General features: G+C 31.7%; 4 protein-coding genes across 4 annotated transcripts; 1 reads left to right on the plus strand and 3 right to left on the minus strand.

Annotated features, from left to right (window-relative positions):
• Positions 1 to 2,568: 2,568 nt before the first annotated feature.
• Positions 2,569 to 5,575, plus strand: TRIADDRAFT_60016 (uncharacterized protein; the record flags this gene model as incomplete). The annotated part of the gene is made up of 11 exons (XM_002115976.1): positions 2,569 to 2,779; positions 3,286 to 3,356; positions 3,970 to 4,082; positions 4,184 to 4,317; positions 4,347 to 4,375; positions 4,440 to 4,516; positions 4,600 to 4,696; positions 4,765 to 4,807; positions 4,932 to 4,981; positions 5,138 to 5,283; positions 5,497 to 5,575. 11 exons carry the CDS (start codon positions 2,569 to 2,571, stop codon positions 5,573 to 5,575), a joined length of 1,050 nt encoding a protein of 349 aa, XP_002116012.1.
• An 810-nt stretch (positions 5,576 to 6,385) lies between these two features.
• TRIADDRAFT_60017 (uncharacterized protein) lies at positions 6,386 to 10,844 on the minus strand (the record flags this gene model as incomplete). The annotated part of the gene is made up of 11 exons (XM_002116061.1): positions 6,386 to 6,837; positions 7,080 to 7,335; positions 7,413 to 7,604; positions 7,712 to 7,805; positions 8,079 to 8,181; positions 8,254 to 8,269; positions 8,413 to 8,627; positions 8,721 to 8,898; positions 9,673 to 9,813; positions 10,175 to 10,300; positions 10,827 to 10,844. The coding sequence occupies 11 exons, from the start codon at positions 10,842 to 10,844 to the stop codon at positions 6,386 to 6,388; spliced, it is 1,791 nt and encodes a 596-aa protein (XP_002116097.1).
• Positions 10,845 to 18,542: 7,698 nt separating this feature from the next.
• On the minus strand, positions 18,543 to 18,746 carry TRIADDRAFT_8072 (uncharacterized protein; the record flags this gene model as incomplete). The annotated part of the gene is made up of 1 exon (XM_002116062.1): positions 18,543 to 18,746. A coding segment is annotated over one exon (204 nt), but the record flags the coding sequence as incomplete, so codon positions are not given.
• Positions 18,747 to 19,636: 890 nt separating this feature from the next.
• Positions 19,637 to 20,717, minus strand: TRIADDRAFT_60019 (uncharacterized protein; the record flags this gene model as incomplete). Its single annotated transcript, XM_002116063.1, has 2 exons — positions 19,637 to 19,892; positions 20,641 to 20,717. 2 exons carry the CDS (start codon positions 20,715 to 20,717, stop codon positions 19,637 to 19,639), a joined length of 333 nt encoding a protein of 110 aa, XP_002116099.1.
• Positions 20,718 to 27,469: the final 6,752 nt, after the last annotated feature.

Genomic DNA, 27,469 nt, shown 5'->3' on the forward strand with positions numbered 1-27,469 from the left:
TGGTAGCTTGACCAACCTTTAGGCCAAGCACAGTTTCTTCCTTTATCGCTTCTTCAAGCGTTTGAGTACAATTTACCAAGATGCATTTCCAAGTCTTGGCTAATCTTAACGCCAATGTGGTCTTGCCAGAACCCTAATGTGTGCAATCGTTGAAGCTCTCAGCTAACTTAGCCTAGTATATGGCATACTTTGTGCAGAGGTACTTACCGGTTTCCCAATAATGATAAAACAGGTTGGTTTAGTAGTTAAGACGTTCTTGAAAACCTATAGGAGGTAAACTTTAGCTTAGAGATATTCACATTTTTGCTGCGATAAAAATTTCGGTTATGAACGATATTGATATTTGGATCATGATTCTACTGTAACCGTATACAGGTATGCGCAAAAAGAGTGTGGTATATTTTAATTTATCTAATGCACGGAAAATCAAATTAAAGTAACTAAACAACATTAATACCTTCAGGCATTTGGAGTAATTATGATGATTATTATAAACTAACCTTATCATCGTCGTATTCATCCACCATTTTTTGGTTGAAAATATTACTGTCCATGATTTAATAAATCATACTATCGATTTTGCTGATCCTGTGATCGAAAAGACGCGTACATTCAATTCAGATGAGTAGTACTATGACTATCGTTGAGGGTAATTTAGTGCAATTTAGTTAATATTAAATTAGGTTTAACATTACGCTACTGTACTGTAGATAGGTAATAAAACAAGAAATTATGATAAACTAGTTGTATTCAATGATCAAATAGATTAAGTGTCTGTAAAATTTTCGAATTTGTATCATTGAGTTTCTACCACCATCAATTGATCCAGTATACATACAAACATGAACGCAATCTTCATCAAGCTACCTTACCAATTATTTTATCTGTGATGGAAGGTATCGCTTTTAGCCAACTATGCTAGATTGATTATCCACTTTTTGCCAAGGAATAATTTACTCTTGTATATTACAAACGTTGTCAGGCTTGGGCTGATGTATGCTCTTCCCAGCTTGTCCACTATTCTGTATATACGTGGTTACTATAGAAACCAACTTGGTCTTGCTGACGGACTACGCGACTAACGCGAGTGTTCACTGTTCAGTGTTCAGTAGTCAGGAAAGCGTACTACAGTACAGTATACCGTACGGTACATTATTGTTCATTGCACACTGTATTGTACACTGTACACTGTACAGTACTGATTCGACTCAGTTGGAACAGTCATAGTGCCCGTGATAGAAGATCTTGGCGTCTGCCTAGCCTGAGTCCTGTACAGTGTACAGTGTACACTGTACAGTACTGATTCGACTCAGTTGGGACAGTCCTAGCGTACAGTAATTCCGTCTGCCTAGCCTGAGAGTCCTGTACTGTACACTGTAGTGACTGTACAGTACAGTACATTACTGTACTAGCTTGAGTCTAATGCTATTCCTGTACAGTGTACAGTACACAGTACACTGTAAATTGAAGATGTACTGTAAGGGTTTGTACTGTACTGTGTTCACTGTGTACAGTACAGTACAGTACAGCACACTGTAGTACACAGTACTAGGGACCTTTATTAAAGTACAAAGTACTCTAAGGAAATTCTTTTCCATCTGTGTTGTGGCTAATTCCAGGCGTCCGTCAATCCCTCAACTTGCCTCATTCAGAATGCATCAAACTCCGTTATATCACTTATATACCTCGCTGAAATGATTGTGAAATGGTATTACTATAGAATGTAATGCATTTGTAGAGCTATTTCAGCCAAGAATACTTCTATAGTACAACGAGTTCGATGCATTCTGACTGCGAGCTAGCGTACTGCATAACATCTTCGATTGCCAAATTCTACGCTAGTACGACAATCTTGCATATCGTCCAGTACTGAACTTCGCAGGTCTTGTGTACAGTCTACTGCAGTACACTCAGTACGCAGTACTGTATCGAGCAGTACAGTAGCGACTAGTGACTACGGATGTCGGAATACAGGACACCGGTCGACCACTAGGCAAATCGAGTGGTTCTGTCTATCTAGTCTGTCCATGGCTCTTGACAGTGTCGTCATGCGTGTACAGTACTGTGTGCAGTAGTGTGTGTCGGTCAAACGTTGAAGTCGAAGGGATGCTGTTGAGTTTCGAATCTCCTTTTCGTCAGAAAGTGTGCAACGATGGATGATGGCAAAATTCCATGCCTTCTGTGCAATCAATTATTTCGTCATAAGGAAGAACTGCAAGATCATATGCAAAGCAATTACTCGTTAACTATTAATAGCATAGAATGCGTAGCTGATTTATCCAGGTAACAACTACTGTATAGTGAAGTCATTTAGACGGCGATGAAGTCGACATGAATACAGTACATCAGTACACCATTGCTACCAGCTAAAATTTGATTGCATCACTGACAGTCCCAATATACTCGCTATTCGATAGAAGAACTCTGTTGCTACCATGCTTGCGTAATAATGATGATGTATGCTAGTGAAATGCTATAGTTGACAATTTGGAATGGGTAGTAAGTGCTAGATGTGACAATGAATGATACGCGTATCATTATAATAAATGAATGAATGATTGATTCATCATGGCTAGCTTCTGTCCTCCTTGCAAGCCACGTAGGCTCATGTTGACCAATGATGGATGTACTTGCTCCATGTTATGTCTATATTTTGCTATCAAGGATATCACTGTCATGATGATATTGTATGGCTCGAATAGTATTGATGCAAAAGCTTGGATAGGTCTGCTATTCGGCTACGGTGTAGGAAAGCATAGTGTTAGTCGTAGCGGCGTAGGTATATTATTAATTACGAGTAATTATTGTACTACATTACTAGCCTGACCTACAAAAGAATACAAACCATATTACTTTCGAATGGATGTTCTACTCAGTATACAGTTCTAGCTGTTATTCGGTCTAGCACAAGCATAGTAAAATCAAGTTCATCTAGGTTGCATTGTATACTATTACATTGAATAACATTGGATGGTACTAAGGTAGTTATCACTTAAAGATTGCTGACAAGAAGCAATGTTATTATGCCACATATCGCAAAGTTCATACATTACGCGTATTACTGTACTATTGGATACGACTATGATTGAAGATGGCAATTTTTCGGTGAGAATAGGTATTTAAAGTATTGGAAAGACAGATTAACCATAGATAATTTCAAGGACCTTCTACCGTTCGATCATCAAATAGGTAAAATCTAAAATTTGGGATGCATTATTTTACAATTTACTAGTAACTAGCAGTATAATTAATTGATTCTTTACATGTGCACGTACAAACTATAAGAGCTGTATGTGTTAGGCCGTGATAATGAAGATGACTGCAATCTTAGAGAGAAATTAAAAAAGGATACTTTGGTGAGTCTATGTAGAAGTTGTGCAATCTTACCGAAATAAAGCTTTTCATAAGCATAATACGAGCTTTGAATGAAATCTCACTATCCCGAGTAACTTTAGATAAAATTTTATCGTGATGTATATCAGCTTGAAATTGAAATGTTAGACCGTATCACAATGCTTGTCATGCGGTATTTCCTATTATGACCTTTGCTGGTAATGACTAGACTTTAAGTGCGACAGTTGATCTCTTTTTCAATTTGTTGTATACGAGTAGTTAGCTGCCTTAGCTCAACAAGAACGAGAAAGGATGGACAGTGAACGGATGCTATCGTGTTTATTTTGTAAAAAATTATCAACTAGCAAAAGGTACTGCTGGTTAGCAAGTTAAATACTTATCATCGAATGTTGGTCTAAAGTGTCTTGAAATTATTTCTAGTAATCAGCTTATTAAGTATAAAAATTCCAGAACTTATAGAATGTCTATTCTTTGAAATGAAATAGAAAGGAGTTACTAAATCATATGAATGAAGAGCATGCGTTTAATTTAGGCTTACCAGATAATCTAGGTAACCCTTGGTGACTACAGTATTATGATTTTATTGCTATAGTTTCAATACATGGTGCCTCATAGGTTATTATAAATGCTCTTCATAGAGCTAACCCTTCAAAGCTGACTTTTATCAATTACGTTTTAACAGTTTACGTAGATCAGTTTTTAACCATCTTGAAATATAAGCTAGAACGGTATGATATTTTATTTTGTACGTTTACTTGAATTGCTTTCTACAGTGTAAAAGGATTAATCACAATTCGAAATATAAGTAATGAAAACTATTTTCTCGTAGATTTATTTGTTTATATTGCGAAAGAACTTTCCGCGATTCTACCACGTTGAAAGACCACATGAGAAAGAAAAGGCATAGAAAAATTAATGCCAATAACAAGGAATACGATAAATTTTATATTATTAATTATCTAAGTAAGTACTCTTATATACCAAAATTCAAGAACTTGGAAATTTCCTTTTAGATTTACAAGTAAACAGACAGTATCATTACTAGCAAGTTAAAAATACAGACTGTGCTGCACTGCATTAAATAGGATCCTGGTAAAGGTTGGAAGAATATTCAAGAAGAAGAGAACAGACAAGACGACAACGATACAGACAACTCGGATGAGTGAGAGACTTTTATAGCTAATTTGCAGTTATATAGGGGATAACTGACTATCTCATTAAAGTTTTGCTATAACCTTTCTGCAGGGAGTGGAGCGATGAATCTATCGATCAGGCTGCAAACGCTTCATGTTTGTTCTGTGATTTGACTTCCCAAGTCAATGATGTTGTCGTCCACTTGAACGTAAGGTTACTCATATAAGTTCTATAATATAGTAATTTTTAAACTTACTTACTGTCCGTAATCATTAGGATTTTCACAATTTTAATATTTCTGGTCTTGTGAAACAATTCGGTAAGAAACTATACTATATCTATACAAGAGTATAAATAAAGAAATAGTATAGTCCAATAATTTAATTTCCATAGATTCGAACAGAGCTATGTTACAATATTCTCGTGTGTATTTGGACTCATAGGACTAAATATCTACGAACAGATAAAACTAATTAACTACTTACGATTAAAGGTAAGTCATGCAAGTAATAGTTCAATGAAAAATATTATTTGTACGAGATGCGTGAATCTATGTTAATGCCGATTTCTGTAACCGATAAAATTTAGATTTAGTTTATTAATGATTATAGAAATGTGACTTGGGTGTTAATAAATTAATTAATTGTAGAAAAATGAAAATAAATGCGGATTTTGTGGCTGTCAGTGCGCCAGTGTGGAAGAATTTTCAACGCATGTTAATGGGGCTCATCTATGTTTTAATTCTGAAATCAAGGAGATTCAACTTCCCGCTAAAGAACATTGGAACCTATCACTGTATGTCACGTACCTGAAATGCTTTGATGTACTGTACCCATAGTGGGAAAAATATCTATTTGAATGCTTTCGTCGATGCAAGTACAGTACTGCTCCAATTTTGTTATTTTGGAGTATTACTGTACATCGTAAGCTAGCATTAAGTTACTTTTCTTTGGTTGCTATTGCCGGGCGGCATCATTACTAAATTGTTTTAATTTGAATTATCTGTAGATTTTTGTTCCCAGTCATTGAAGATGATCCATTGCTATGTATATTAGAAGATGAATCCACTGATTGTTCGCCATTGTGATTGTATAAACGATAGACTATAGTCTTTACGGAAATAACTCTAGATTAACGTTTGCTATAGTTGAGTACGAACTCACACGTTCATATGTATATACATGCACACTATGAAGCTTACGAAGAGAGGATAAATTATCTTCCACACCGTTAGTTAAAATAGTTTTTACATTTTTATTTCAATCTTTACTACCCATCTATTTATTTGCTAGACTTAAATGGTTGTTTCTTATATTAATCGGTTAGCAGCTATTTAAAAATTTTTTAAGTTGACGTGATGCAAGGTTAATTGCTATCAAATTGTAAGGCCTAAAAAGTTGTAACTATATGATTAATAACAATGCTGCTGTCGATATAAGATGTAATTGATGTGATTACACTGTACCTGTACATATTGTTTAAAATTAATTAGTTAAGTACGGTATGCCAGTCAATGACTACAAGCCATTGCTATAAAGTTGCAGAATGAATTTGGCTTAATAAAAATAGAAAATTAAAATTGCAAATGCTCTGCATATATACAGTAAAAGAAATTTCTGCGATACTATGTTATTAGTATTTCAGGTACACAGCACATTTTTTAAAATTGTAATTTGTAGCAGTTCAATTTTGTTTTCGAATTACAGCGATACTATATAACGCATTACCGCATGGGTGTGCAGTAAACGGGTATCACACGTATATACAAAATCAAAGTAAATTATTGTATTGCTAATCTGCCAAATCAGCATCGCATTACAAAGGGTAGAAAACGAGATACAGCACAAATAATTGTAAATAAAAGATACTATTACGATATCGTCATTCCAGAATAACTTTATTTCCTCCCCCAAAAATTCTCCTTTCTTTGTTTAGATCTTTCTAGTACATCAGAAGCATAAGAACTAGCCATAGAGGAAACTGACTCTCGATCATCCAATAAACGGTTTTTTAATTTAGAAATTCGGTCTGAAATTTCTGCTATATTGCCGTCATGGGGATTATTATCGCCAGTATTTCGATGAGAATTCGAATAATATCCTCTGTCTGTACTGTTTTCATTACCAGCAACATTACCATTTTCATTGCGCTTAACGATTGTAGTTGCATTCTGGCCAAATTTTCGTCTCAGATTGGATGATTTTGGCGGCCTTATATTTGAATCCGAAGTTAAATTGCGATTTTCTTTCGTCGCTTCGTTCTTGTGGTTAGCAAATCCGACGGTTGTTTTAGCTTTACTGTAGGTATCCACATTTTTTAAATTTCCTTTATATTCCTTATTTAATCCATCTACATAAAATTGAATTATTATCAATTAAATAATTTAGATATCAAACGAGTTGTGTTGATGTTATAGTGAGTTGAAATGATTAAATTAGTTAATATGATGTATGAAGCTTATACGTAGATTCTTAATTTAAATAAAACATTGCATATGTGATAATATTTACAGTTGCCACTATGCAGCGTATTACCGGAGTTTGATTTTGTAGTTACGAAACCATTCGTTTGCTCATGGTCATGACTCTTACTCTTCGGTTCATATGCTTTGTTATCAATGGGATTTCTTCTTTCGACAATAGTATTACTTCCTAATTTCTCAAATTGGTCATTCCCATTCCCTTGTCCAGCTTCAATATTTCCATTACCAGGCCTTTCACTCAAAGTTTCTTCATCGTCGTAATCCTCATCAGCTTTGTTACTTTCTTCAGTTTCGTTTTCGTTCGCTTCGACGGTCCAGGCTTCCTTTGGCTGGGAAGGAGGCAATTGCTGTACTTGTGACACCTTCTACGAATAATATTAATCTTTATCAAATTACAGCATCAAAAGATGGAAATAAGGTAGATGTGAAATAACAATAGTACCTTTGAAGTTGTTGAGTAACTACCACGTTCATTTGTAGTGCGATTTTCTCTCCCTGATCTAGAAGTATCTGATGCAGGTTCCCAAAGATCTTCTTGTGCCATTTCCATTACCAATAGATTCTTTCTTGTAAAGAATGTTCCCTGCTGCGATCTTTCACGAAACAGTTGAACCTTTTCACGCAGTTCCAAAATCTAATTATGACATAAACAATAAATACATCGTCAAAATTAACTAAGAATACGATCCATGATTATTCGCAGTCGTAAATACTTATAAGTTGCCAAGCTATCTCAAATACCTGTTTATACCACGATGGTGTACCATCAGGAGAAATCACAGGAGAATTATCATCATCCTGGATATATAAATCATAGAAATACGTAAGCAAATAGCTACAGTAAAATTAATATTTTAACATTTCTGTAAAAGAAATCAACTTAGACCAAGCTTCAAGAGGAAGTCTAAATTAAACATGCCTTAATTTTGGTTATATTCTTATCAGTGATTCGCTCTTTCGGAACGTAGGAACCTCCTCTGTATGCCATTAGGAAGGGTGCCTTAAAGTGTTCTTGATATTCCGTTGTAAATTTCCTAAATAGAAAATTAGATCATTTTAAGAATCGCTAAGGTAGTCACTAGTAAATCCTTTAATCTTAATGCTATACTTTCGTCTTCGATGAGGGAAGAAAGGTCGATCTGGATTTTCAGATTGCTCTAAACGTTCCATATAATCAGATATTTTGTCTTTATAACCAGATGCTTTAATATCTATTTTATTTTAAAAGAATAAATAAATTAATCTGGCAGATAGTATAAAAGAGATTGAATTGAAAAGATTACCTTCAGATTTCTCTTTCTATTGCAATTGTGGTAAAAAAATAGTAATTGGTTTGAGTAATCAAGAAAATGGAATTAATTTATAAATAATAATACGTAGAATCATTAAGTCTTAAGTGATTAGATTGCATAGACAAAATAATCATATAAATACGATTATACCTTATTATAATAGTCTCCATCTAGAATACTTTTCGTAGTATCTAAGCTGCTTTCCGATCGTTCATCGATAGAGCGGCTAGGACGTGCCAACCTTGATGATTGATCTTGCGCGGCTGGTTTAGTAGACTGCTGCATGGATTGCCTCCAATCCTGATACTGTCTTTGATATTCAGATTTTACGTTAGGCCTTGGGCCCATATCAACCTTAACAGGCGCTAGAAAAAGCAGAGAATATCGTAGATTGTTAAAACATGTATCATTGGTTATTACCCTTTGTAAAATATTGCATAAAGCACTAGTGGTCTAACCAATATCAGTACTCGATTTGAAGATGGTATTATCTGCGGCAATAATTGGTGATGCTCTTTCCGGTAATTTTTTCCAATCGTATTGTCTCTGATACTCAGATTTGCCATAAGCTAATCTAGGAGGATTAGTAGGGCGTAAACCAGCTTTGTACTGTAATGCTTTGCTACCAATCTTATCCTGCAAAAAATCGAAAATGTCAGTTCAGTATTAAATCCTTACATTAGTATGTTATGATGTTACCTTATCATTAGAATAGGCTAATAGTATAATAGTAGCTAATAGTTATACTTGTAATGCCTTAACGCGAGTATTATTTGTGAAACGCTGTTACGTATTTGATATTGATTGTTATTGTGTGTAGGTAGCAAGAAGATAATTCAAGTTGTAGCTCATGATAGTTGGATAAGATAGTAATTATGCTGAGATTAAGTTGAAATATGTATTTACTAATGGAATAACTATGTTAGGAATATTTCAGTTCGAGATATCTTCCATAGTAAGGTATAATAATATAATTACAATGTAGTTGTTTACAAATTAGACAGTTCTTTATATAAAGTGAATCATTCGAGTAAGAAAGTACTGTATTGTGAATAACTGTGCCAATACAAGTTCTACCTTTACGATACGATACTGCATGTGCGTTTGATGTTTTAAAGCGTTTAAGCTAGTAGGTTAATTATTGACTTTTACTTTATGTTCCCTTATCGCAGAGTTAATTTATAATATATTACTATTTATTTCAAATTTTTTAGGCTATACTGGATTAAAACATCAAGTGTAAGAAGAATCTAATGTAACAACAGAATATTATGTCCTTACGCCAATGTCTACGACAGAAATGAAAAGTTTACATTTCATCTAAGATTAGGTCAGAAATTATTAATAATAACTTGTTGATATGATGCTATCCAAAATAATAATGACGTAAATATAATACGAGCAGCTTACTTCATCTTTGATGGCTGCTTTTTGTCTCACTTCTTGAACAAGACTTTGTGGAGTATCATCTGGAGCAGTGTAGGGTCTGGCTTGATTGATCTTATTATTTGCTTCTTGATACTTTAATGATTCACCAGCAGAATCGGGATGCTTTAAAGTAAAATGAAGCAATTCATCAAAGTATATCAGGGTTAACTAGTTCTATATGAACTGACAACACTAGCAATCGTATTTATGTTTACATCAACAACATCCGTCAGACTGATAGCAACAGCTAAAGTGTACTATCAACAGATAAATATCTCAGTATTTAACTGGCTACTATGAGATAAGATTGTAGTAATGAATCTTTACTACGACTACGATAATACAACTTGCGCCTAAACGAAATGCTGTAGGCGTATATTATCAAGACGTTGGTTTCAAAGCATAAAATGGGAAACAATTTTCAATCTTGTTTATTTGTACTTTCTATACTATATTTCTTAGAATCATATGCCATCGTCGCTACCTGAATAGTAACTCTTTTTTTCCTCTGCAATGGTGGCTCTCTAGCGGTTGATGATTCCTCCGATGGGATTCCTGCCGTGCTTGACTTCTCGACGGTTGGTCTATCTTGAAAGTTTGCAGCTTGATTCTGTGATGGAAAAACTGCACTTTACTTTGGCCTTCCTTCCACAGTTTACCGATGCTGTAAACTATTCCAATGATTAACACTACAGTAACACTACTACAGTAGTAGTCGATAGTTTTTATCCACTATGAAAGTACTGGCTTTAACTTGTACAAAAAAGCAAAGGATGGAAATTGGCATAAAGCTTATGCTACTGTATAGTAGAAATAATTGGAATGTTACCCTAGTTTGTCCTTGAGACTTACTGTAACTTTATTACAGTATAATAGTCGGATTTTTGCAATAGAGAAAGAATTTTTTATGTATAGCAGTATTGTAAGACTGATAACAAATAGAGTATTTCTAAAGGGCAATATGTATGCAAACGGAAGAGTAAACTCAATAAGCAATTAGTGCAAGTCTTTATTGTAACGATGCATATCTACGATCACTTAGGCTAAAGGAATGTAATCCTGGAAGATATCCTACTCAGCTTGCATCCTTTTAACAGTGTTCTATTCCTGTATGGATTTAATTCGAAATGGCCTACCTCAAATCTAACAGGCATGTTGAGTTACACCAAATTCAGTACTACTATTAGTATTGCTGTTATCTTTGGCTTAAAAGTTGGATGTCAATGGATTTATTGAAACCAATTGTGACGAGATTCTGCAGACCAGGATAATATTTTTCTTCTTATTTTGCACGGTGGGTAACTTTCTATCTACCCTGGCTTTCTACAATGCTCAGTAGGACCTATACATCCATACAATTAATCATTGTCGCTATTAATTCATTGCTAAAATGAACAAGTTGTTGTAACGTTGCGCAACTATTGTCACATTGACATGAATGGAAAATTGTAATCATAATTCATTTCTAGCTTTGGCATAAGGTCATTTTCATGATACTCTAACGTGGATCTCTGAATGTATCGTAGTTTCAATTTTTCAAAAAGTCTTGTAATTTATTCAACATGCTGTCCTAATACTGTAGAAGGTAAGATTGACTAAATATGGCCTATTTAAACTCTCTATATAATAAGCAAGTACTGGTCTATCAAGTCTATTTAAGATTGAGCTAAGATGAACGAATAGAACTAAACGTTGATTTCATCCTACTTAGCCTGTATTTCTACCAATACGAATGTACCATATCATGCTGATTATTGCAACGAGTAATGTAGAATAGCATACCATTGATAAAATAGGGGCTGTATCAGATGTCTTTGATGGAGAAGCAGTGTAATCTTCTATCGGACGACAACTAGATGGAGTTCCTGACAGGTTAATAATAATTTTTGGGGCAATTCATCAATTTTTCTATTTGTACTGAAGTATTTACAGTTAATAATTCAATTTAAATTGAATTTAGGCAGTGTTTTGAAATTTGCAGTCGTGATGGTAGCACAGAGTGCAGTGTACTGTACTGTGCAGTCTGTACTGTAGTCGATGCACTCTGTACTGTAGTACACAGTACAGTACATATACTGTGTAACACAATACTATATACTGTACTGTAAAGTACGGTACTGGACCGGACTGCTACAGTGCACAGTGTACAGTGAACAATGCACAGTGTAGCCACTGTACTGTAAGTACCCACATTTAAACTCCCCAACCTGCAAAGCATCCGTTAAAAATCGGTTTGACATTGCGCGGGAATTGGTCTAACTGACTGAGAGGTACAGTACAGTGAGTCCAGCCAGGGTCAGTCTGTAGCTCAATCATTTGTAGCTTCCATAAGGCCTTCAAAGTACCTTTAAAATGGTGCTCGGTAACTTGCTCTCTCATGCTCATGGGCCTGCTGCTGCTATGGATACTTTTATTTAATTTATACCTTTACTGTAGGGACAAGTGCTTTGTTTTCTCTATCATTGAAAGCACGGCTAAATTGACTTTTGATAATCAATATTTTTTTATAAATAGGAAAAAAGTTGATTGACATAATTAGATTACTTGGTCCACGATACTCAGTCGGACTGACTACTGCCATGTCTTGCATTGGAGCACAAACTTTACCCATTCAAAATTCCAACAGATGATCCACTCATGGAAGGGTGTAATAGATAGTACACAGTAAATAATCCTGCTGAAACGGCTGGTATACAGTATACCTTCAATCCACCTGACCAAACAGATTTGCTCCATTGGAACGAAACTAGTACAATCACCCGTCGCCTTGTTGACAGATTACTATAGTATACGGAATAGGGAAGTTATTTCTCGAATGGTGGCATGGTCGATGAATTCTATTATTTTCACCAATTAACCTACATTTTCCAGAAAGGACAAAGCCTATATTGTATAATACACTATTATACTCGCGACGACGATATCATCAATGGATAGCTTTCTAAAACTAATAAAAGCTAATTGGCAATAGTAAACGTTTTAGAGGAAAAGCAACGTTTCGTATGACATATCAGGATATGTTACATTATGACCAACGAAGCAATTGTTGCTATTGATAGTGAATGAATTATATTATACTGTACAGTCTAGAACATGATTAGTCAATAATGAATGAATACTTTGAAATAACCTACTGTTGATTAGGTTATATACAGCATGCTATGCTAGACGTATCATTTTATTGGGCGTGTAGTTAATACTGCGACAGTCGAAAATGTGATATAAAATGGAAACTATTGAGTTAATTTACATCAGATTAAATTCTTAACAATTTTACACAATACTAAACGTATCACGTTACCATCCGATAGCATGTCAGTGCCAGAATAAGATTCTGAATATCTACAATTTAGGGTAGTTCGTCTATTTTGAAATGCTCCTGGTAAGCATTCTTCCGTGATTTTCGCTTGACTTTATAAGATACCTAGCGTGATAGGCACAATCATTATTAACGTCATGTTACCAAAAGAAAAAGTAAACGAATTCATCAGATATTGACGGAGTTCAAAAGAGAAACTGAGTTCTCGTATATTGCTCGAATAGAGATTGAAAGTAACTGTATAAGGAGAAGTAACCTAGTTATTACAGCCACACTGGAGATATTCACCAATCTTTACCACAACGGAGGGTTGTAACAAATGCACGTGTAAAAAAAAGTGAGAAATGATCATTCCTTGCGCTACAAAGGTGCCGTAGGCTAGGCTCTACGATGTACATTACTCTAGCCGGTAGCGTATCCGTTAATCATTATGCAGAGAACCAATCCCAGGATTGGCCAATTTCGTGCTTTGCCGCTATGATAAAGTGTCTTTTCAAAATAAAACAACAATTACAGTTTCTTGTAAACTTTATTACATGCATTCGGTTCGTCTCACTAAACATAATCATATCTTGCCAATAAAGTCACAAGATTAAGGTTTTCAATCTTAGACATATTTGGCCTGTATGACAGTCTTACATCGATTTGAAATCAAAAATATGTGTATGTATATGTACCTTGCTAAAACAGCTTTTATGATTGATTGTACTGTATATGCCACTTTCGTAGAATGAACTATACAGTACAGTAGAAGCTGTTTCAGCCACGCACAGTATTCATAACTGTTAACGGATATTGAATTGGCCAATTGTACATTATTTGGCAGTTTGATATACGCCACATCCGACATTGAATCAACGCAATATCATACCTCTGTTAACACAGAGACTCGGCAGTTGAATACAATTTTACAAGTAAGGTGTAGAAGGACCGTATTTTCTCATTATTCCAACCGATCTTAAAACAATCAGTTACCTATCCGCCATTGTAAAGCCTCGCTCTATTGAACAGCTCGTGTCTGAATTTTTTTATTGCCAATCCTTCTCGAAATATTGAATACGAGTCAATCTCGTTTTCATCGATCATTTAGTGAAACTTACCGTACTTGACAACATTGCCAGGCCCTTTCGTTATTACTAAGTAGGTGATTACAATAAGATTATGGAAAACAATTTTTAATTGCCTTTATTGCATAGCGGATTGCAGGATGTAGGTTAAGAAATTGAAGACTTTAATTTAATTGATTGATTTCCTCTTCCGCCACCAATAAAAAATAATATTCATTGTCAGAAAGTCTATTCAGGAGCTACTAAATACAATTTTACGGTAGTACATGAGTACAGCACCGGAATATATCCATTAATAAAAAATGCGAATTCAATACACACTAACCGCCTACTTGGTATTTTTGTTTTGTAATTGCTTTTCGTGTATAACAAAAGTGTGAAGTGCTTAATTATATAGTATTTATTTACTTCGACGCTTACAGCGTCTGAATTAACTTCCTCTATTTTACGTGTGGGATAACAATGTACAGTATTTGTGATGCGAATGAGTATTGTCTAGATTTAGCAAACCAGACAGTCCAGATAATGTGTCGAATCAGAAGACGCATCAAGAATATCAAATAAATCGTTTCCATTTATTTGAATTGACAAACGTCTTTTACCACGCATTAAATGTCTGATAATTTCATATGAAACCCCTGTAAAGTAATTGGCTAAGATATATTCCGTAAAAACAAACAACCAATTAGTTGAATGAAATTTTTATACATATGTAATCGTAGTGTCGCATTGGCTTAAAATGAAAAGTAACGAATCGCAAGAAAACTGACCACTAGGACAAGTGTTAGACTACGGCGATAAAGCCGCTGAAGAAGTACTGTCTCTCTTGGATGTTATAACCATTCTAACTCCTTCATCGCTGTTTATCAAATATGTATATTACGCAACGAATACGCTAAAATATTATTCCGTTCATCCCTTTGATTAGCCCATTTGTCACGGGTATAAGTTAAATAACTTTAGTGGAGATAGAAAGAGGCAGCTAAAGTTAATTTATAACATCTTTCTGGATCATAGTTCTCTATGAATCTGCAAAATACTTTGTTGTAATAGCCTACTAACCTCTATGTAGTGGTAGCATACGTTAACGGTAGATGCGAAAAACGTAAAGCTAGTCTAATAGTCTTTATTTCACATTTTATAATAGTCTCCTAGAAGTTATAACAAATTTTGTAATAGTTACAACATTTGAACGAAACGCAGCAGTATCCACGAGTAACCCAACACGATACGAAATTTGTTTCGTGATATCTTTGCTTATGTTTTGCACGTTAATATAATAGTTACTGTTAAGGTATTTAAAACAGCTATTGTATCGAAATATGGACACAGTACATTTATTCTAGACTTGAAGGAACATATCTTTAATATGCCTTTTGCGATATTGTTTTACGATATTGTTGAATTTTCCTTATATTAGTAAAAACACAATTGCCCTGTGTGTAAGAAATAAAAACAAGAAAGATTACTTTAATTCTGAATTGGTAGCAGTTACATTAAAAGTTACATTGTCTTACCTTTGATGCTGCAGAATTTATGCAGTTTATACTACTTACATTACAAATCTATGATATGTCAAACTTGTTAGAGTTTGCATGAGGTCATATTAATATTATTTGCAAATTATATACGACATGACATACAGCACTATATGTTCTTTTAGTGGAAACTGCATTTGTTTCGTACTTTCATTATCAATGATGTGCAGGGGTCACGCATGATTAACATAGTGTAATAGCGATTATTAATGTCACTTTGGCTGTAAAATATGACGACTATGTCTTGTCAGGATAACTTAATTCTTTAATTACAATTTGAAACTGAAAAACGTGACCATAGACAGTTATTATGCAATGTCAAGCAAATATTTTTTCAATTAGTTTCTTAACCATTTAATCTTCTAATATTTTGACGACTTTATATAACTATAGACAACTTTATCATGCAGTATAGGCTTAGGCGTGTTGTTCAATTTGTTCTATATACTAAGGAAACGAAATTAAACCTTTACTACAGCTTCGATAGTAAATAATTACAAATTTAAGTTAACTCTTATTAAAAATATACCGCTAAAATGAAAGCACTTTTATGATTTCAATACATAAAAACTTTGACAGCATATCAAGTAATTAAAGTCATTTATTTTATTATTATTGCTTTAGTTATCGTTGTTTCACTGCTTACATGTTGCAGTTCTTATTTTAGAATGCCGATAAATTAGAAGCTTGCAACCATTGTACTTGCTGACGCCAAATTCATAATTTATATGCTGTGAAAACATCAGTGTACTATTATAATCAATATTGAACATTTATGAGCAGAAATCTGCGACGATCACATTCGTGGTGATTGGTAATCCATGAATTAAATCTTTTTTTCTAAAATAATCCAAGCAAAGCGAAAAGCATGAATATGATGCCTGCTTTATTGACGTCAAGAAAATGATAGCTACTACTAGCGGAAAACTTCAAATGAAAAAAAATTTCAATTAAACTGCATCTATGTTGCTGTCACAAAACAGCTTTGCAACAAGATAACGTAATCTACGATCAATAAGTCAATTCCTTGAACTACGTATCAAGGAACGATATCTGCACTATCACGAGCACTTTTGCTCTACTAGCAGACTACACAAAGACTTAAACGCCTCGTATTTTACGTTAAACACTAAGTTGGAAATTCTTCTTTATTTCACGATATACTGCATTTATATACTATTCCTCAATAGTTCATGAGTCATAGTTAATACAATTAACATTAGAATCATTTACTGAATTAGATATTAATTTTAGCTACTGCTCTCTTAATGCAGACAACAGTATTTACGAACATAGACATGTAATAACTAATACAGAATAGTCAGATTACGATATGTCCTATCACGGAACATTTCCATGATAATTTACAGTCTATCATAAGTAAATTACAATCACAATGATTCGAACTGTAAGCAGATGATTTGCATTCCCTATTATAACTATTATAATTTCAGTATGTGTATAAGTGTCACTGTCATAAAAAGTCAGTGCTATATTAAAATACAGTATATCCAAATTAGAAGTTAACTAAATAAGGATAGTCTAGCAGAATTATCCTAACATAGTTATTTCTACTGTAATACAGTATTTAACACTGTAACAGTTGCGTTATACTCTGAAAGAAAGTATCGGTACTTCTATTTACAATACGAATTCCCAAGTAATATTTTTGTTTAAAATCAAACATAATATAGTAAATATTGTATAGATAACTGATGGAATGCTAAACTATTGAAACTATCCTCTATGTCTAAAATGATAGCAGTGTTAAGAGATAATCGTCCGTGTTGAATAAGCCAAGTTAATTGGCCTTACTTGATCGCAGACACTGTAATTATATTGAGATGCTAAACAATTTAAAATGAATTACGGTACAATTGCAAAGAGAACAAAAATTATCATATAATGCAGCAAATCAGAATAGAATTTATTTAATTTATTTAACGATTACTGTACTAAGCTATTTTATAGGGAGTCCAGTTATCTCTTTAAACCTTAAAACGAAAATATATTGTCCAGATATTCAATACTTAATTGCTTACTGTAATCGACAATATAAAATAGCATGAAAGCGGAATAAATACTAATCACTGACCATTGTAAACGGATGAGTTAGATGATATAATGTGAATATCGCAAGATCTAGCTACTGTTATCTTTACTACATTATCGAAACTAATAGTTTAAAATCTTTTTAATTTTATCATCTGCTCCGCATGCTGATAGTAATACATGTTTCATTTGATTTTATAGAACTATAGATAATTAATTTCTAATGTTGCAGAAACAAAGTAAATGACCTCACTGATTCATAAATCAATGTTGTAATAAAATTTCGTACCTATATGCAAATTGAGTAAGACTTATTTTCTGGAGAATGCTAGGATACCTGATATGTAATGGTCTATGATGATAAACTTAGGATTAAAAGCAATTATATCAGCTCATGCGGATCAATGGATATTTTATTATTTTTTTCTACTTTTGATGAAGTTACATTATATATTTAGAATTGGATAACAGCTTTTTTTAAAAGTCTTTAGAATAATATATTATACTACATTAGTAGTTCAGTAGGTAATAGCAGAATTTTATTTGTATACTTAGGTATCGATTAAAAGCTTAATTTAATTCATTTCATAAATGATCACACTTCATATTGATGTTAACACCAATAATATGGCATCTTTATGGATATTAAGTACTAGCTTAATCAGACTTAACGTATCGGATATTTCAAATGAGATAAAATAGCAGAACATTTTCATATATGCTACTGTAATTTAAAGAGAAATGAATAAATACCTACAGAAACTTCTGTTATTATGGATGGGACATTGTACTATTGTGCTTTATTAATATTTTTCGACATCGGCTAATATAGTATTGCTTGGTGCAATCTTGACATTTTTCTCGATAACTTTTTAAATTAAATTGGCAGTTACATTTTACGCTTTGCGTGGATTTGGTAATGTGATAACCATAATCACAGCACATTTCTTCACACGAAATTTCACCAGCTTTAGCATACAAATGACATCGCCTACCAGCAACGCCAGTGATTCTATATTTCTTGTTTTTAGCGCAATAGTCAGGTGATGGATCAATATAAATTAGTTCGTTGAGTTTAGGTAATCTTGCTCTCGAATTGTTTATTTTAATTACCAATTTGGTCTTGAGTCCAGTTTGCGGGTCTTTAGCTGAAGATTTCGCAAACATTGCTTTTTTGACTAGATTGGTTATTATGCGTTTTATATCCTTATCTGACGGTATATGAAAGAAGCAGGTACTGATAATGCTCATTTCCCCAAAATAATTGCAATGAACTTTTACTATTTTCTTTATTGCCTTATTTTTAAAGGAAAATAAAATCAGTTTGAAGAGGTTAGAAAAGAGTTTGATGATAAATATATATAGAATTGCATGATTTTCAAAATGGCTTAAAATGGCTTAAATTTTCTAGTAACAACTTAGATCCTTTTTAATAGTGTAAATTATAAAATTATGGAACGGAAATATAGTAAGCTGTACAATTTTATAGTTTTTTTTTCTCTAAAGTAGAAATTATAAATCATATACTATCCATGCGATATAAATTTTTAATTAAATTTTAGTCTAAATTATTACATGAATTGCAACGCGGTGGTTGTGTTCTTCCATTAAACGACGACGATCAGATATTCTAGCACTATTTAGAAAGCTTTCCACAATTCCGAATATTCTGTGACATCTTTTAAGATGCTTATGCATATTTTCACCAGTGCTAGCATTCAAACCAGGACAGATATTTAGAGTTGTTCCAGATAAGCATTTCCTTACGCTATTGCGGGCTACTGTTGCTGCAATATATGCAGTTCTTATAGCAGCTTCCTTACTACCTATAATTATTAAAATTAAACCGATAAATGCAATAAGATTCTAAACTGCAACTAGAAAAGTAAATTTAATGCATTATACCGGTACATCTGCATGTAGTCAATATACTTATCATAAATCATATAAAATGATATTACATTAGAATTTTAATAAAGTAGATTAATATAATAACGTCTATAAGTTATATTACGCAATTTACCGATTGGTATTGCCTGAAATCGTATAGCTGACGACTCCATATTGGTTTTACAATTCCAACGGTGAAAGCGGTATTTTTGACGACATAATCGTATGCCTGCTTTTATCCCATTATCAATTAGTTCAGGTAAAATTGGGCACTTTTTGCAATGGCCAAATTGTGTTGTAGTTAGATCTAATAGTTTGCAAGGATTAAGAGATCCACTATCGATTGAGAGAGAAAGGAAATTTATTTTAAACAAGACAATATCTTGATTAAATTGTATATTGAATTACTTGATCAAATTTATTAATATAGAGTTTATAATATGCGGATATGTAATATATTCAGAATTCACCAGTAGCACAATTGCAGCAGCATTGGTTTTAAAACATTGCTGTAGTCTACTATAAATATATAATTAATGTCATTTCCTGGCAATTTAAATTTTACTGTTATAATTACTTTAAATTCGATTTTGTTTAATTTCAAAGGATATTTTATATAGGAGCATATACATTTTCTAAAGTTATTACATCTATTAATTAAATGATCTTGTAAAATTTTGTATAATTGGTTATTAAGTTATAGAAACAAATTTTGTCTCTTCTTTGACAAGGGTATATATCTATAGTAATTTGAACATTATTTCAAATGAAGCTTAATCAATTGGGTAAGTTTAATGTCTATTCAAAAAATGTATCTCTGAAATAAAGTTTTTACAATTTGAGAAATTAGAAAATATTGCATGGCTTTCTAACATAACTTGTAATAAAATAAGATAAAAATTTTGTACGTTAATAATATGAACTTTATTAACAGTAAGTCCTTTGTAAATTATTGACGCAATTTAAACAGAATCCGCAGACAGAGCTTACAGTGTTTTAAGAAATACAAAATACGAATTTTAAAACAATCTTTGTAGTTTTTAATGATCAATGGCGTTTATGATTTGATAAAATAGCTAATTACCTGGCATAGGGTAGAAATATGGCCAAAAAGAGCATATGATGAAGCTGATAAGAATGATATTGTTGATTATTAGTCATGATTCTTCCTGATCATTTAGTCAACAATGTCAAATCAGGTTATCAAGGAATGAATATCACGAGCGACCTAATGTTGAAATGGCGGTTTAAGAAATTAGCGATGCTATTTAAAGCTTAAGACATAAAGTCTGTCTTATTATTAATATTATGAATCATATAATTTTATGTGGGTGCTTTCGTTCATATCTAGTAGCATGTCAATGTAATTAAAATTTTGAATGTAGATGCTATTATAATTATTTATTGAGTTTATTAATGAATTGAAATTTCTTCCAACATGAATATTGTACAACTTGAGACTATGACAGTTTTCACCTGAAGTATCTTCAATTAACTCAATTTATCGAAAGGTTAAATAAAGCGAACTATTCTTTATCATTTGCGTACGCTTATATATATTCATAAATAAAAGTTTTACTACAATTAATATAAAGTCTATTTAGGGAAGTATCAGCCAATTAGCCAGGGAATTAGAAATTTATTATTACGAAGTAACTTAATACAATTACTGTAAAACATTATTGTTAACACTATTTACTATCAATCGAATAAGAAAATAATTAAATAGAACTAAATTTGGTTATTAATACTGATATTCAATATAAAATTAGTTCCTATAATGACAAAAAATAAAAAATAAATTCGATTGTTCTAAATTTACAATAAATCATAGATGGATCTATTACTGTTATATATTATTTCTGTTTTGATATGAACATTAGGTTAGCAATAAATCTAATATAGCTTTTGAAAAGACTATTGAACATAACTGATCTATTTCACTTAATTAAAATGTGGAAATACGGAGACCATTATTTATTAATTTTATTGTATCTGATGGTACTTAGACAAAAACAAAAATTATACTCTATTCTTATTCATTTTCTCCTATAGCTTCTAAATATAATGTATATCTCTATTGCTCAATGAACAGTACTTTATCCAGGACTATGCATATCAAATTTGCTATCAATTTATAAAGCATACAAATACACACAAAATTTAAGGCATTTATATATAAGAATAGAAAGAAAGAGAGAAATTTTAAGATGTAGGAATACATAAACGAGCAAATATAATATAGATATTAATATTAAATCTCTTCCTCATTTATTAAATAGTAATTTTTTAAGTGGATTTTAACATTCATTTTCGGCCTTGTAGTTTTTTTATTACATATAGATACAAATGTCAAGTTGATTGCTACTGTTTTTGTATAATTGGGTATTTAATATCTGGAAATGGGATTTCAATGTTATTATTAGCTGATAATTGAAATTATTTGTCTTTGCTGGAAGTTTAGATTTTCCGAGAATTAATGTTTTCGAAGATTATTTGCCTGAGTATTGGATAAAAATGGACCACAGTTGCTCAAAAAAGGAGATAATCAACAAATAACCAAATTATAGTGACTTTAAAAGATAGAATAATTTATAAGGATAATAAGGATAAAATGTCCATGGTAAAATGATATTCACAGAGATGTCTTAAAATGTGAATTTTCTGCATAGTATTAACTGCACATAAAGTTCAAAAACAAAACATATTTGAAAGCTTAAATATCTTGATAAATAGTTGAAAACTAGTACATAGAAAGTTACAGCATCGTAATACAGTTTATCCGTGTGCAAAGATATGATCAAAAATCAATTTAAAATGAATGTTAGTTTTATTACTCATGTCATACACGTAAATACGTAAATTTTACCGTATTTATATGATAATGCCAATTCGATAATTTTTCATCCATCTGAAGTAATCTTGAGTTATATAAATTTAAATACTCTATATGCAAAGTTAAATTATTTACTCTACCGCTAATACACTAAAATGAGAAAATTTAGAATTCTAAGAGAGTAAGTGAATAATATTCACACTTCTATTACATACATGTATTCTAATTTTTATTGATAGCTCGCCAAATTGATGACTACAAGTGCGTAAATTGAATAAAGATGAAAGTTTTATTTACATTAAATGATAGATAATTATCTTTAGATGTGCAGATTATTTAAAATTACTTAGCTATTAGCCTTAATTATGTTTCCACAGATGCGATATGAATATTTAAATGCTATGTCTAGCGGCGCTGCAACAAAACGAAAATCCACGTACAGATTTTCGATGTGATAGCTGTAATTAATATCTAATTAGGATTTTCTTAATCTCCCATTTAGTCTATACTTTGTACAATAGCTTTAAGTAATAATTAGTTTCAACCTTATTGCCCAGATACTATCTATACTGTAAAATCAACTTTGCAAATGAATGACCTACTGACCGTCTGATATTATTTGTAGTTGAATCAGCCTTTCATTTATAACATTTTACCATTCTGCTCTCATGCTACTATGCTTAATTAAATAAACTGAAATTCACCGTTGAATCGATAAAACATCTAAGATATGCGATTCATTGAGAGGTATTATCTCTCTATATTGTATGTACAGTATTCTGTCTCTTTGAAAAATTTCCGAAAACTCAAATAACAGGAACCAATTTTATACCCTTCAAATTATACCTTGCTACCTGATTGATCATTGGCTCATTTATATAATCCAACTAGTTACTACTTCGGATAACGTTGCTCGATTTTATGGACTATACCTGTACCAAAACTTATCAGGCCAATTTTTAAGCCTAATAGTGTGTTTTAATAAATTGTTTAGGTCATCAAATGATATCAGTTAACTTTATTATCCATTTGGCGAAGCGATAACTATCTTGAAATCTATCAAATAACTTGAAATGTATAGATACATTAGAATAATAGATTTAAAGAAAGATTTAGAGACACTGTAGAATATACTTCACTAATTACTGTCTATCTTATAATACAATCTCAGCTAGATATAAGAATCAAGTAGCACAAAATTCCCTAATACTGATTATGGCTTGAACTAACTCTATCAAAAGATTTGCCTTATATTAATGCTTTCCATATTGTAAAGGCCACTACCGTTCACCTTTATTTTTATTATGTGTTAATAGGAGATTGCTTGTTTTTTTAATTTTAGCTTTCGGTTACTTTATTTAAAGGCTGTAAATTAAGGAACTGACTTCTATTTTCGTTATTTTTGTTAATTATTAGCAGTAGTATTATACTATTGTATCTAATGCAATGTTACTGGTATAGAAACGTATAGAAATATGAATGAGTAACTAAAATGATAAATACAATGATAAATGATACTTAAGGTAATTAATTAGATCAAGGCATTGTATTTACGCTACAAGTCACTTATTAATATTTTTACTAGAATTCTGCGTTGTATTCAATTTCTTTTAAAAGTGTTATTTAACAATTGTGAATACGTAGGAATTAATATTAGTAATTAACTATTTCCTGCTAATAAGGTACATTTATGGATAAATAGTTCGTAAGCAAGATATAAAAGCACTTACTCTTATAACGTACTGCTATAGTACCATTAGTATTATTAAGTATAAATTTTATAATTTTGGACATTAAAATTTACTTAAGTAAAATAGGTCTTAAAATAGGACATTTATATATTTAGAAGATCCTTATGTATTAGCTGATGTACCGATACCTTACTGAGACTAAATATAGTAAAACTATTAATAGAGTCTTTTGATATTACGATAATGATTATATGTTTAATGTTATAGTCGCCTTATGTTGTTCTAGACAAGAGTCTTAGAAAAAGTGGGATAACATAGAAAAATCTATTTATTTATTTAGTAGAGTGATGAAAATCTAAATTAAGATATAGAGATAGCAATAATAGTATGTTTATGCACCGATGTTTTGTATATAACTAGGGTTTCTCTTAAAATTAACATAAGTTTTGTTAACGACTATAGTTCAAAACTTGACTTTGTGGCTTTAAGTTAACTTAAGTTTTTCTAGTTTCAACTACTGAGTTGTGACACTTACAAACTAAATTTCGTAATAAATGATTGTTTAGTGTTTTATGCTTATAGCTCGTCAAGTGATCCACCCACGCAGTATAAATTTAAAATAATTTGTTCCAAATTTACGATTTCTATACCTTTTTTATGCCATCATTAAAGAAAGCGGAAACAAATCAGCTGCTTTATGACTTTAATTGATAAAAATTAATAACGGCCTATTTGTATTTCTACTAACATCCAGTATGGTGGCTATATTTTTAGACTGCAGGTAAAAATTTAAAATATGACGAAATATATTATTATAGTACTATGAAGTGTCATTAGATAAAAATAGACACTGTCGTGTTATATATTAATAAATAATAATTATAATTAATGTAATGATTCTAATTACCGGAATCCAATAATAAACTAATCAATAGTAAAAAAATAAAGTGACCTAGATCGTTCGTTTGACTGTAAAGCTACAAGTTAAATTTCTTGCTCTGTTGTCTAGTCTAGGATTACGCAAAAAAAATTATCCACTCCCTTCTACTATGATTATTCATGGCATAAGTCAATGCTACTCTGTGTAAGTTAAGCTTTAACAAATATACCATTAATTAAAGAACATTAGTAATTGATGCGGTTCCGGTTACTTGCTGTGTGCTTTCTTACACAATTTAATGCAATAGTTCAAATATACGCTTTACCACAGTTCAGATGCTAGCAGTATTTGTGTATACTATTACGTACATTTACTACACTTAAACATTATTTATCTTTCCTCTAAGCACATGCTACAGCTATAATATCAGACAATTCATTAGAAAGATACAGGGAGTATGTTAATTTTGCATTTTTGAATCTATTTATCTATTTACATAACCTGTGTGTATAATTTATAATATCATACTGTTGTAATTATGCAATGACACGTGAATAAAATTGCAAAGTCAGTTCTTACTCTTGTAACATTAAGTAGGCTCAGACACATTTCTTTCTTAAATATTCAGTAATTATTTGAAAAGAATACAGTTTTACTGATTTAATAATGAAAACGCTAAGAAACATTTCATCATCAGTAATAAACTATATACTTTTACACCCCTTTACAGTTTAATTTTGATGCTAAATAAATTTATGAATTTGCACGATATGCTGAGATACTGCATTTAATATCATATTTGGCAAGGATGTTCAGCGTTCATCCAAATTTAACAGCTTTATTATCAAACCCGCTGGGAAAAGAATTCGTGATTGTATGATTTAAATAAAAAGTATCTATCATATTCTGAAAGATATTCAAAATCATAAAAAGGTTTTATATTAAGATTTAATGAAGTGCATCTATTGATGTTTAACTAGTGAAGGCCCTTCCATTTATGCTTTTTACATATAAAATTTGATTAGCTATTGTTTAATGGCTAGAAACTATTTACTGCTTTGATAGTAAATATGCTATATCAAGTGTAGCAAATTATTACTGCCTATCCAACGTTGTTTCGTACATTTATGTACTTGTTAGGTCAATCCCTAACATGATCATTGAAGATACTTGATATTTGATTGAATGAGTAATATAGCAGCCTATGTGTATGCTATTGATATGAAATAGACATATTTATTTTGTTTAGAATGTATTCAACTTACGTACTAGACATAGGATTGCTAACGCAGTAAAGTAAAGTCATTTCTTATTTACGAATTAAAGTTGCTAGTTTTGATTGTAACTATACTTATGATCACTGCTATTCAAGAAAGACCAATGCTTATGATTGATTTTTTTTAACTATCAATATCAACTAAAATTACATTTATGATCATAGAATAATAGTTACATTAAACTACGTTTTCCCAAAATCGATGAAAGATCAATTAAATAATATATACCAAAAGATGAAATAATGCTAGATTTGATTCTATAACTTATAAGATACGGATAAATTAGGCAACGTAGATCTTGCATTAGGGTTTGCTTAGACAGTTATTAATATCAATAATATCAAGCTTATTTAAAGTTTGTAAAAGAGCGTCGAAAGTTGATCGGCTTTAAACTTTCCATGACTGTATTACTGTGAAATTCAATAGAAGGAGGTACTACTGTATCGCTATTTCAAACTGATAATGAAATGAATTCTCAAAATAAAATATAATTTTCTCACTTACCCTTTAGACTCCTCTCTTATTTACGACTAGCACCTTCACATATGATTAGCTGTTTACATCAACACAATTATCGTTGACGGTTAAAATTGGCATTACTTTATTTTCGAGCTTGAAAAGAAATGCAAGACAATTTAATTCTTTGATATTGCTATTCTAGTCTTTTAATTGTTATAGTGGTCATTTACAAATAAGATTTGTCTGACGAATCCGATAGTAACCTAAATAACAACTAATAGCTTACTATAGCCTCAAGCAATCGTAAATGCGAATAAAGCTTTTAGCGAAATACGTTAAGTTTGTACTAGCTTTAATGACAACAATCAATCTCCAATCCTTCATCACAATATGTTCACAGACCCTTAATGATTAGAATTACAGTCTTCTCTCATAAGCAGCGGCTTTGTCTCTCATTCATGTTATAAATTTTAATTCTCAGACGTTATGTCAATAATAAACAAAAAAATGAACCATAATATATTATGGAATAATAAATACGCTAAAATTATACTTATTTACCTAAGCGTGATTTAACTGAGATAATGCGAATACATTATGCTATTTTTTTCTCGAGAGATTTTTTAAACAAGTTAATACCATAAAGTTGATTCTATTCTTAGAACTTGTCGTACGATATATTTAGTTTCTTATATTCATAGTAATAATTCAAAATGCTACCTTATTTTCTCTTTAATCGATAGTAAATAAGTCTAAATCTGATTATATTG

Source organism: Trichoplax adhaerens, genomic scaffold (assembly GCF_000150275.1).
Source record: "Trichoplax adhaerens TRIADscaffold_13 genomic scaffold, whole genome shotgun sequence".
NCBI classification, from domain to species: Eukaryota; Metazoa; Placozoa; class Uniplacotomia; order Trichoplacea; family Trichoplacidae; genus Trichoplax; species Trichoplax adhaerens.